Genomic DNA, 12,644 nt, shown 5'->3' on the forward strand with positions numbered 1-12,644 from the left:
ATATTCCAGTGTACCAGGACCCTTCACCCTGTCCTGAACCGCTTAGACACTTTACAGGCTAGACTTCTCTATTGTTCATTGCATGTGTGTTTATTTGAAAATTACAAAGAAAGCTAAAATAGTTTTACTCTGGTTTTTATTCTTACATCTGCCACACACCCCTAACATTACAATTGTGTGATGATATCAATAATAGTATTTGTCAGAGAAAACAGCTAACAAAGCAGAGGTTAAGTATCAGAGGGGTAGCCGTGTTAGTCTGGATCTGTAAAAAGCGACAAAGAGTTCTGTGGCATACCTACTTCATATTCACCCAGGAAAGCTTATGCTCCAATACGTCTGTTAGTCTATAAGGTGCCACAGGACTCTTTGTCGCTTAAAGCAGAGAGTGTCATATTCCATCTTAGATTCCTAAATTCTGCTCATATCATGTTTGTATTTTTAATTCCTAATGAACAGCTTATCATTTTACTAATATGAACAATCAGGCCAATTTTTGAAAATTTTCAAAAGCCTGTGATCAGATTTTGTCTGGGACCAACAGTAAATACATAATACTGATGCATAAGCACAAATATAGAATTTGCACACACAAAACAACCTCTGCTTTACTGCACAAACTTGATGTACATGTAACCCATACACCTTGTGGCTGTGGAGTTGTGGCCTATCTAGTGGCACTGAGACTACTTAAAGAGACAGAGGTAATTGAGTAGGCTCTACAGCCTTAGCTCATGTGGTAGAGACTCATGTGTTCAGCCCCAGAGATTCCAAGTTTGATCCCGGCAACCAGGGTCTGTTGGCGTTACAAGTAGGGGCTTGTCTGGGATTTCAACTGGGAAAACTCTAAAGCTTGGGACGAGCTTCCTCAGCTAGGGGAAGTATGTAACCCACACACCTTCTGGGTGTGGTGTTGTGTTGTCCCATCTAGTGGCACCGAGACCACTTAGATAGAGTTAAATGAGTCTGATCTACAGCCTTAACTAACAGCCAGTTGGCTTTTAGCTCATGCAGTAGAGGCTCACGCTTTAAGCTCCAGAGGTCTCATGTTCAATCCCGCCTGCTGGCGACTGGGTTGTGGGTGTGTTACGTACACTTCTGTAAATTTAGATCATGGTGTCCAAAGTCATGTATTCTGTCTAGATGGAAGGGCATCTGGGTCAAATTTCAGTGGTGGTGTTATCAGGCAGCCGGAGTAATGCTCCAGCAGCAGCCGTATTGATACAGTTTGGGACCACAGCTTAAAATGGTCAGGCCATGCCCCTCCCCCCCATCTTCCAAGCGCTGGATCCTATGGAACTTTCAGCAAGTGCAAAAACCTTGGTGGGGAATGGGGAAGGCTTTTGCCCTCCCACCAGCCTCCCCTCATTGGTACCACTGCCTTTAACCCCAGTGTAGTTGTCAGTAGTAATTCCCCCACACTCCTTTTTTTCTTCATCTCTCTGTCTTCCTCACATCTTTATCTACTTGTTTCTTATCCCCTCTCTTTTCCTTCACATCATACTATCCATATACCATCACTGCTTTTTAGCTCTCTGTGCTGTGTCCTTTTCTCTTGCTCTTTTCTGTTGTTGATTTGCATCCCTCTACACTCTTATGCAGTGTGAGTCTGGCAAAGATCACCTCATCCCTTAACACTTGCTGGCGGCGCCACTGCAGGGAAGCACTCGCTAGGCAGGAGTGTAGGGAAATACCTAATTTTAGTTCAAGTGTTGCTTGTGGGGTCAGTGGACAATTAGTTCTCTCTCTCTCATGTGCATTTGTAGAAGTTAGAAGAAGCTTCCTGATGAAACTGCAGTGAAGTTCAGGTGTACAAACATTGCAGATAGAACCAAGGGACAAATTGAGACTATCACAGTGTCAATATTTGATGCTTGTTGCAAATACGACAGTATCAGATTTTATATTTTCATGCCTCTTGTAAATGTTGAAAGCGTTGGTTTATACTTGATGTTTGAGACTCACTGCTAGGACGAATTCCATTTCTAATTATATTTCTTACATTTGACAGTCAATAACTGCACTATGAAATTAAGTCATTTCTGGTCCTGTTAACTTTTCACTATTAGCCACCAAATACTTCATATATCTCTGTGGAACCATATATGTAGTGGCACAACATCTTTGTTGTATAATTTACTGTGATCCAGATTGTGGAGCCCTTACTCATGTTGATGAGCATTTACTTATGTGAGTATTTCCACTGACTTCAAGGCAACAGCTCATGTGAGCAGGTGCTCTCCTCCCCTCCACACCCCTGAGTATGACTTACAGAATTGGGCCTTAGTGTTGCTCCTAAGCTGTGTGTATGTATTTTTGTAAAAGAATGGTTGGAAGGGACCAATGCTAAAAGTTGAAACAGTCATACTCTAGTGCAGTGGTCGGCAACCTTTCAGAAGTGGTGTGCCGAGTCTTCATTTATTCACTCTAATTTAGGGTTTCACGTGCCAGTAATACATTTTAACAGTTTTAGAAGGTCTCTTTCAATAAGTCTATAATATATAACTAAACTATTGTTGTATGTAAAGTAAATAAGGTTTTTTAAATGTTTAAGAAGCTTCATTTAAAATTGAATTAAAATGCAGAGCCCCCCGGACTGGTGGTCAGGACCCGGGCAGTGTGAGTGCCACTGAAAATCAGCTCGCGTGCCGCCTTTGGCACGCTTGTCATAGGTTGCCTACCTCTCTAGTACATATTTGTCTAATGCAGTCAATGTTTATTTTTACACAGGGAATAAATCACAAGATAGTGGGATTGCAGAGATGGAGGAACTTCCAGTCCCACACAACATCAAAATAAGTAACATCACATGTGATTCTTTCAAGATTTCATGGGACATGGATTCTAAATCCAAGGACCGTATTACTCACTATTTTATTGATCTAAACAAGAAAGAGAACAAGAATTCCAACAAATTTAAACACAAGGTAATTTTTTTTTTAAATAGCAAACAGTGAAAATGCATGATCTTAGAATAAATAAATGTAAATGTTGTGACAATCCTCCTGACTGCCCTGTAAAGCCACATGCTGAATTCACTAGAAAGCTGGGATTTTTAATAGAGCTGATAAAAAAAATTCCCAACAAAATATTTTGGGAAAACTTGTTTAAAAGAAATTGAAAAGAAACATTTTGATCATGTTAGAATATTCTGTGTAATTTGTATTATATTATAAATTCAAGTTTAAAAGTCAAATCAATAAAAAACATTTCAGTTTTATAGAAATTAAATGTTTTGAGTCAAAATAATTTTTTGAAAATTTCATTTTGCAGGAATATTGAAATTCTTTGTTTTCATTCCAATTGAAACGTAAAACAAAGTTTGAAACAGCAGAATTTCCTGCAAAACAGCAGTTCTGGTTCCCCTACAGCTCTTATTTTTTGTTACACAGTTTGTGCATTGTGCACCTCTGTGTATCCATGATGTCCTCACAACAGCAATACGTGTCTTCGTGACACAAGACTCGGTAATGGGAATGAACTTCTAGGATGGTTTCCAGCGGTCCTTCGCCACCTCTTAATGCTTGTTCAGAATGTCTTAGCACACTTGCTCATACATTTCAGCAGCTATGACCTGAATACTTGCTCTCTGTTCTTTCCATTAGTTCTCTATATAGTGGTACACTGAATTTGTTTGCGCTCATGGGGGCTGATCCTGTATGCCTCAAATCAAGCAAAACTTCCATTGACTTCACAGTATTTTAAAGTGCTGTTCGAAATGTAGCAGAATGGACTGAGATGGAAGTCAAGGGACGACAACCTTATCAAAGGCACAATCACCTGCTGGTTTAAAATATGTCAGCAGGATCCATAAAAGATGAGTGGTATTAGAGTACAAATACCCAATGGGACAAGATCAAGTCATTATAGCTTTAATGTTACTAACACTTGTATCAGTTAGGGCTTCTAAACTAATGGGTTAATCAGGAAATGTTTCTACTAACTTATGTTGACCTTTTTACCTTCAAAGGTATTTTTACCGTGACCACAGTTATCTTTATATTTATAACCCCTCTCTCCTCCCTCATTTTTCCTGTCCTACTCCTTTGGTTTTATGAGGATGGTTGGAAGTAACATTTTGTGTGTGTTGTGTACCTGAAAACCATCATCACAATTTTAAACAGTGAGTTTTAAAACATGATCTAGTCCCAATCCTCAGCTGGTGTAAATTGGCATAGCTTCATAGACTTCAATGCAGCTATGCCAATTTGCACCACTGGATGATATGACCCATTTATGGTTGTGGCAACAAATAAATTAGAACAGGATTTCTTGCTGTTTATCTTGCTTTTGCATTGGTAGCCTTTGAAGTTAAATTCCCATTTTATGTTGAAAGACTAAACATACTTTTCTTCTAATAAAATGCTTCCTCAGGTGGATTCTTGATTCTGGGTATCTCTCTCTTAATTCATATTTTTTTTCCTCTAAGTACAAATTAATATAAATTTGTTGATGTAAAAGCTATGACTGTCCAGAAAGGATCAATAGCAAATTAGTGTACCTGTTACTTCAACATTTAAGTCAGTTTATAAACTGTTTTTAGATACAAGTAATGTAATAAGGATAGGCCATCATTTTTTATTTTGTTTTTCTCAGCAATTGCCTAGCTCCTCACTGAGGTAAATTCTTAGTCAAAAGGAAATGGATAAATGCTTTTGTAAAACAGCATAGGGTTGGTGGTGTCAATTAAAATGATGGGTAAATAGGATCTGTTTTGTGTTGCTGCATGTAACTTGAAACATGTTGATACTAATTTGGTTAGTGGACATGTAAAAGCTGGATTTCTTCTGTTCAGATGGATCGAAATAAGTATGGTAGATGGGTTTTAGGGGAGAACTCCAAGGACCATTATTTTAATAGCTTAATAATAGTACATGTCAAAGGATATTGTGTTTCATTTAATCTGTCTTTAGTGCTAAGAACAGTTTTAAGCCACCTGCCATATCTACAAATAAGTTTGTTTCAGAAAAGCATGGCACAAGCTTAAGTACTCTGCTAAATAGGAATAGGGGATTACTCAATGTGTTTAATATGTTGACACATACAAAGGCTTCCATATATTATTATTTGTAATAGTTTATACTTATAGCCCCTTTTCATCAGAGGATCTCAAAGCATTTAACCCAGGTGAGTAATTTATTATTCCCATTTTACAGGTGAAGAAGCTCAGGCACAGAGAGGTTGACTGAACCCTAGTCTACACTTAAAATGTAGAGTGACCTAGCTAACAGTCACATCCCTGAGTGCCATAAGTAAGGTGACCTAGCCCCTGGTGTAGATGCGGCAAGGTTGACCGAAGAATTCTTCTGTCAGCCTAGCTGTTGCTGTGTTGCTGCAGTTCCCGTAGAGTAGACATACCTTGAGTGACTTGCTCAGAGTAAAGCAGTGAGTAGCAGGGCTAGGAACACAACTCAGTTCTCTTGACTTTATCTGCTCTACCCACTGATCTATCCTGCCTTTCATTGTGAGGCAGAAGATCTTGATTCCCAGAAAGCCATAACAACATATGCAAATAATAGTTTATATTTTGAATTAAGTTTTGTTCTTGTTGTACATGTAGCCCCTGTGTGACAGAGTCTACTCACCACAATGGTGCCTCCTGCTGGCCATTACAGGGATTAGCTCTGCCAGCTGGTGCGCCCTCTCCAGGTGGTGCCTCTCCTGTTGTCTTCTCTGCCTGCAGACCCGCCTCAGTCCAAGTACCACAGCATGCTCTTCATGACTCGGCCCCACAGCCGTGTTGCCATGTGTGTTTTCCCCCTTCTGGGGGTAGGTATCACTTTCCACCAGTCTAGCCACTTCCCCACTGGCTCCCTCTTTCCGCCCCTCCCCCTGATCACTGCCAGCAGCTACTCTGTCCAAGATGCTACCCTTGTTGCAGCCTGCTAGGAACACCGTCCTCACTCTGTAAGCTCCCCAAAGCAACTGACATTGCTCTGCCCTGCAGCTCCTTTTGTACGAGGCCCTTATGGGCAGCTCTGTGCAGCCTCCTGCCAATTGGCTGCTTCCTGTGCAGCCTCCCTAGGCTGCCAGGAGGACTGACCTCCCCTGCTCCTTCCTGGGAGGGGCTATGGCAGGCCCAGGAAGCCTCCATTAACCCCTTCCACTTGGGTGTGGCGTGAACACTCCATCACACCCTATTCCAAAGCCCACTGAAGTTAGTCTTTCCGTTGTCTCCAGTGGGCTTTGGATCAGGCAAATAAAGCACAGACTTTTGTATTCTTATTTTAATGCGGTGGAGAGATCCAAAGGAAGGTCACTAACTCTTCCTACCCCAAAGAGAGTCCTCATTCGTCACTCTTCAAAGGTCTATATCTAGCTATCCAAATGGGGAATGAAACAGGCAGAACAATTTTTGTACACTGTTGCTGCAGCTGGCTCATTATACTGTAACCAACTATACTTTTAAAAGTGAACATTAATTGTAGTAATAGAAAATGAAATCCTTAAAGAATGACGTCCCCAGATGATTACCTGGTTCTTTAATGAGGTTCTATAGCTGTGTTGATCTGACCACACTACGAACCAAAAATGAGCTTGGATGTAGACACCTGGAACAACTATGAGCTGCACCTCTGAAAATCAGGTCATTTATTTAGAAGCTTAATGAGTCACCCGTACATAAAAACTTGCCCTTAACTTTTTTGTGTCTGTTTCCCTGTTGGTAAAAAATGACATGATATTTGTTCTTCAAGCAGGTGTTAAGCTTTAATTTATTAACATTTGCAAATCACACTGAGGTCCTAAGATAGTGCATATTGTTATTTATTACTGTAGTATCACCATATTTGTGGAAAATGGAAATGTGTATGTGAGGACATCTGTAGTTACTAAAATAGACTTAGCAATAACAATGATAATATTTTGTCTTCCATGAGAGAATCTCAATGCACTTTACAAGCCTCACGCCTTATCGCACCTTTTTGAAGTACGGAAATATTGTTATTCCCATTTTACAGATGGGGAAACTGAGGCACAAAAGGTTAAGTGACTTGTCATGGTCACAAGTAAATTTTTGGCAAAGCCAGGAATTGAACCTAGGTCCACTCTTATGTTTACCAATATAAGTGACAGACAAGAAAATCAAGAAGAAATGGAGGAAGAAAGAACAGAAGGCAAAAGCCCTGGTTTTCAGGTGTATTCTAGCCCCCTTTTGCTCTTCTCCAGCATAAAAGGGCTGAAAAGCAGCAAGATCTTTCCAACAAGGAGTGGGAGGGAGAGTGTGCTCTCACTATTCTGTGCCATCAGACTATTTCTTGGGGGGCTGTTGCAGCCCCTCATATACTAGAGCTGTCCTATCTTATGCTGATGGCCAAACCAACCTCTGCAAAACACAGAATCCTGATGGTACAAAAGTGACATTCAGCCTTCTCTGCACATTCTCAGACTCAGCTGACCATTGGGGGCCAAAAAAAAAAAAAAAGAAATAGTGCCAAGTGATGTCTCAAAGTGCAAATTTGTTTCTGAGGTTAAGGTAACTATCTTGAAGAAATTCCCTGGATTAGAAAAGTGATCACGTTAGTCCTTTTTGTAAAGATTATTTCCCATCAACATAGAGGTAATTCCCTTTTTTTTTTTTTTTCATTTTGTGATTGGAGGTAGATAGGGCCTTTCTGGTATTCTAGAACAGGGGTGAGCAAACTTTTTGGCCTGAAGGCCACATCAGGGTTGCGAAATGGTATGAAGGGACGGGTAGGGAAGGCTGTGCCTCCCCAAAGCGGCCACTGCCCCCTATCCGCCTACTCCCGCTTCCCACTCCCTGACTGCCCCCCTCAGAACCCCCGACCCATCCAATCCCCCCTGCTCCTTGTCCCCTGACCGCCTCCTCCCAGGACCCCTGCCCCTAACCACCCCCCTGGGAACCCCACCCCTTATCATTCCTCCCCTCCCTCGCCCCCCCCGCCCGCTCCTTTCGGAATGTGGCCCTGCAAACATGGGCAGAGGACTCAGGAGGAGCAGGGCAGCTGGAGAGAAGCAGCTGTTTCTCCTTCAAAGCTTCTCTCCGGCCGGCTGTGCAGCCGCCTGGTGCTCCTCCTTAGTCCTCCGGCCACACTCCCGCCACCTGCACCGCCTGCCTGCTCTCTTGTAGGGGGTGCACCGCTGCTGAACTGCCTGAGTGCCCGGCCCTGGGGCCCCCTGTTGTTGGGGGGGCCCCGTGCCAGGGTACCCTGTGTTCACTTGTAAAGCTGTCCTTGAGCCGCGCCACCCGGCCGGAGCCAGCCACACCGCTGGCATGGTGAGCTGAGGCTGTGGGGGAGGGGGCACAGCAGGGGAGAGGGCCGGGGCTGGCAAGGAGCTCAGGGGCCGGGCAGGACGGTCCCGCGGGCCGTCGTTTGCCCACCTCTGCTCTAGAAGAATTTTCTGGTATACAATAATGTGATGGCTGTGAATATACATTTTAGAGGTATGAAGATGGAGAGCCTTCAGTGGCAAGCCCAAGAAGGCAGAATTAATGGGGGCAATAACCACCTCTATGATATGTGCACAGAAACTAGCTCCAAGATTAAGACAATTTTTGTATGTTCCCAGGAAATATGATAAGGAGGCTAAATAATGATTGCATCGCTAGCAGACTGATGAGTCCATTAGCTTTGCTGAGTGCAGTCTGGCTGGAGTCCTATAACATCTATTTAAGATGTGGTTTTGTGTAAGGTCTAGTGCTGGGGACGTGAATGTCATTTTAAAATCTTTTTCTTTCTCATCCTTGTTTTTCCTGCTTCCCTCTTGCTGTGTTTCACTTAGTTAAGGGGAAAATCCCATTAGTGAACATTGTAGTTTTCGCAAAACACATTTCAGTCTGGAAATTCAAAGTTTAAGGCTGCACGTTAAAAAATAAACCCAAATACTAAAGTATGAAAATGTACAAATAAGGTAACCAAACAACCTTAACTCTTCACTGTCCCATCCTGCTCATCTGTTGCTGTATGCTGAGTAGTGACATTATGAGGAAGGAGGTGTGGAGGACTTTATAACCTATGACTAGGGACATCTTAAGTCTTTATTTGCAGAGTTGGCTCATAGAGTCAAGGACTCTGAAATATGTGACTGGTTTTGTATGTCAATGGCCGTGATTCCTTACCCACGCTGCACCGCTGGCCTGGATTCTGCATAATATTTTCCATTTATTAAAGAGGACGGTCACCCTATTTACAGTAGTGACATGCCCATGCTAAATCTCACAGTATGACACTAATTTACCATTGAAACTTCCCACATTGGGGGGTGGGGGAATCATCCCCCAAACCATAGAAATAACTGGAATGGGAGCTTTCTCAGCCAGCAGTTTAAGAGACTGGGCAATTGAGTCTTTGACAAAAAGAGTTTTTCCCTCAACAAGTTGTTAAGCGTCTGAGTAAAATAAGTATTAAGGAGAGAAAATCAAGTGATTTTAAATGAAATCTTTTCTCTCAGCTAATCAGTTTTCACTTTCTTGTTGTGTCACATTCCTGCTAGTTTTTCCATTTCCAAGTAGTCCTCCTACACAAACAGGGAAGACAAAACCTGTTATTTCTAATATAAAAACAAACAGAAAAGAAATCTTTTTTCTTAATTTAAAAAAAAACCGTTTCAGACCATGTTTATGGGTCATGCAGAAGCAAAAGCTTGAGGTTTTTTGTTTTGTTTTTTAAATTTCTAGCTAGCTGGCATTTGTGCTTGGCTGAAGCTAGGTTAATTTAAAACGTCCACTGTTCATATGGCAGCAGCAACTTTAAGATGCTGTGGCTCCCATCTGCCACCCATCCCATGTGTAGGGAATTCCTTCCACATTCCATCCCAGCTCCAACTCCCACACCACGCCAGTGCAGGGAATCCATCGCCACTGCCTCTTGCTTTGATTCCCTCCTGCCATAACCGCAATGTAACCAGTCCTCAATTGCCCAGATCCCTTTTCACCATTTGACCTTGATACAATGAATCCCTCATCCCCGGTGAAAGCAACCACTCCGCCCATTTCCTTAGGCAGTGGTTCTTTCCCAGCAGTTTCTCAAATGCAGATTCTCTCACCCCAGTCTCTGCTCCCACAATGACAGTCAGCCTTTGTAGCTTTTAATCAATGAGGACTGATGAATGGAAAAATTGTGGATACATCACAGCTCTTTTTTATTTGGTGCTCTGGTAATACAAATAATACTAACTCTAAAGTTAGCTGCCTGTTCCCAAACATGCTGCTATATCTAATACCATTCAGCTTGCTTACACACAAATAGGGAATAGAAGATTACAATTAAGTTAATGGATATTGTCCGTTTTATTATTATTGCACAGCTTGTTCCCAAGATCAAGACTGTTACCATCTTCTGCAGGATTTTGAAGGATGCAGAAATCAGCCATGTTTCCTGCATAGTACTAGCAAGGAAACCTTGTATACCATCTACTCCCTTGTGGCGAGATCTAAGCTGCAGTCCTTGATGTTGTGGAGTTCAAGCATTTCAGCATCTTGTGAGCTTTGCTAGCTGCAAAAGAGAGCCTCCATCTTTGTTATCAGCACAATGTAGTTTGAAGCTCTGCCACGGGAAAAATAGAAACCAGAAGACTATAGTGATAGACACAAAGCTTACAGCCCAAATTCCGCATAAAGGCATGCATTTGCCTTTCCCGTGTGCTATTTTTAAACAGGCTTGTTGTGAGGCATTTAACACATGCAGCACTGGTTTTGAAACATTTAAGCATCACTGTCTTTATTTTGTGCTGAGCTGTGTGAAAGGCTGGTCTTCCCTCATGCTGGTGTAAATCAGGCGGTATGCCAGTGAAGTTATATTTAGTTAAAAGCTGTGAGAGGAGGCTTTTTTAAGCTTATGTTTTAACAGCCTTAACGTTTCCTTAGCAGGATAGTGTATCATGATCAAATTATGGTCTTCACCCCCACAGGCTTGCATTTTTAAGTACAAATTGATGTCCTTGATCTATAGTGTATATTCTATGCTGCAGGTAATAATATTAGTCTATAGACCCAATATTAAAAGAATGCACTTAGCTAAAGGCTAAATCTCAGTCCCCTTCTTAGTGTGTGTGTCATCCTATTAACTTCACTGCGGTACTTGAGTGAGAAAAGTTAGCAGAATTTGGGCCTAAGGGGTTTAAAATAAGGTTATTGAACTTCATCCCCCCCCAAAATTAATTTATATCACTTTCTGAATTTAGTTTTGCTCAACTAACTGATCATACTTTTTTGTCCCATTAGGATGTACCCACTAAACTGGTTGCAAAAGCTGTTCCTCTCCCTATGACTGTGCGTGGACACTGGTTCTTGAGCCCAAGAACGGAATATACAGTAGCAGTGCAGACGGCATCAAAGCAGGTTGATGGGGATTACGTTGTTTCTGAGTGGAGTGAAATCATAGAGTTTTGTACAGGAGGTAAGATTACTAGGAAAAGATACAGCACACAGGGAAAGAAAGAAACCAAACATGCTATATGAAAGGGATTAGCTTCTGTCTGTATCAGCTATTGCGACACAGACTAATTGTCAATAGTCAGTACCTGTGACATCTGGAAATGGAAGGGTTTGTTTAGGCGGCTTATTTTCTGTTCAAAATGTATAATTTAACTGTGGCTGCTCCTTTGTTGGTGCCTTGTTGGGAGGTGGGAAAGGAGCCATTACCCCACAGCCCCTAGGCAGTCTGCCTGTGGAAAGCCTCAGTGCATCACCATCCCCATCCCACCCTGTTCTGTGCTCCAGAGAGCATACATTTACTTACACACAGCTTCATTGGGTTGAAATTCACCCCAGTACACAGAGCCTGCCTGTATGAAAGCCCTGTACTCCTCATTAAGAGTTTTAGTGAGTCCTTGTATGTGCTAACGGCACTGGAGTGAGTTTAACCCTGTATTAGTTGGGCTGTATCAGAGCCCTAGTACTTCCTCTGTGGGAGTGTGTTGTGCTACTAGGTTATAAGCACATGGGAATTAGGGATCAGTTTCTAATGGAAAATACCATTAGTAGGAGATAATGCTAACAACCCCTTGTGAAACCTACCACGTATCACAGTCATGAGCGGTCATACAGTCTGGTGGATGGGGATTTTGTGCCTGGCTCTTCCACTGACTGTCACTTTGGGGCAGATTTTTGAAGCTCTAATACCTAAGTCCCAAAAATCTGGCCCTTTGCTGCTCTTTGCCTTCCCACCCTTTGTCTGTTTTGTACAAGTCTTCAGAATAAGTTTAGACTGTGATTTAGGAGATGATAATGTTTCTTTCTTACTAGCAGATAGTCTTCTCTTCACAGATTATTCAAAAGTTCATCTAACACAGCTTTTGGAAAAAGCTGAAGTGATTGCAGGACGTATGCTTAAGCTTTCTGTATTTTATCGGAATCAGCACAAAGAATACTTTGATTATATCAGGTAAGAAACAAACACGTGCAAGATCCACATTAAGAGAGTAATTCTAGCTAAGTATTAAAACTCTACACAACATAAAAATATATATTAAGTGAAGACACAATTTTACAACAGTCTGTGCACTACATTTCCAGTTCAAGAAGAAAAGCGACTCATTTATGTAAGTTTGTACAATTCAGCACTGAATCTGAATAGGAAATAAGTTTTTGGAGTAGAAACTGTGTTTTCACAGCACCTGCTGTAATGGAGTTTCAGTCCTGAGTAAGTCTCTAGGCACCATCATAATCTAAAGACTAAGTAATA

At 41.8% G+C, this 12,644-nt stretch overlaps 1 protein-coding gene across 6 annotated transcripts in view; it reads left to right on the top strand.

Moving 5' to 3' along the window:
- PHYHIPL (phytanoyl-CoA 2-hydroxylase interacting protein like) overlaps nt 1–12,644 on the top strand; it is a 95,921-nt gene that overhangs the window by 77,416 nt on the left and 5,861 nt on the right. For all 6 annotated transcript variants that reach the window (XM_065551862.1, XM_005307464.5, XM_008163206.4 and 3 more), the window contains 3 exons: nt 2,731–2,927; nt 11,183–11,357; nt 12,227–12,344. In XM_065551862.1, the coding sequence (XP_065407934.1) occupies nt 2,763–2,927; nt 11,183–11,357; nt 12,227–12,344 (458 nt within the window). In that variant the 5' untranslated portion in view covers nt 2,731–2,762. The remainder of the gene's footprint in view (nt 1–2,730; nt 2,928–11,182; nt 11,358–12,226; nt 12,345–12,644) is intronic.

This window comes from Chrysemys picta, chromosome 7 (assembly GCF_011386835.1).
Source record: "Chrysemys picta bellii isolate R12L10 chromosome 7, ASM1138683v2, whole genome shotgun sequence".
NCBI lineage: Eukaryota > Metazoa > Chordata > Testudines > Emydidae > Chrysemys > Chrysemys picta.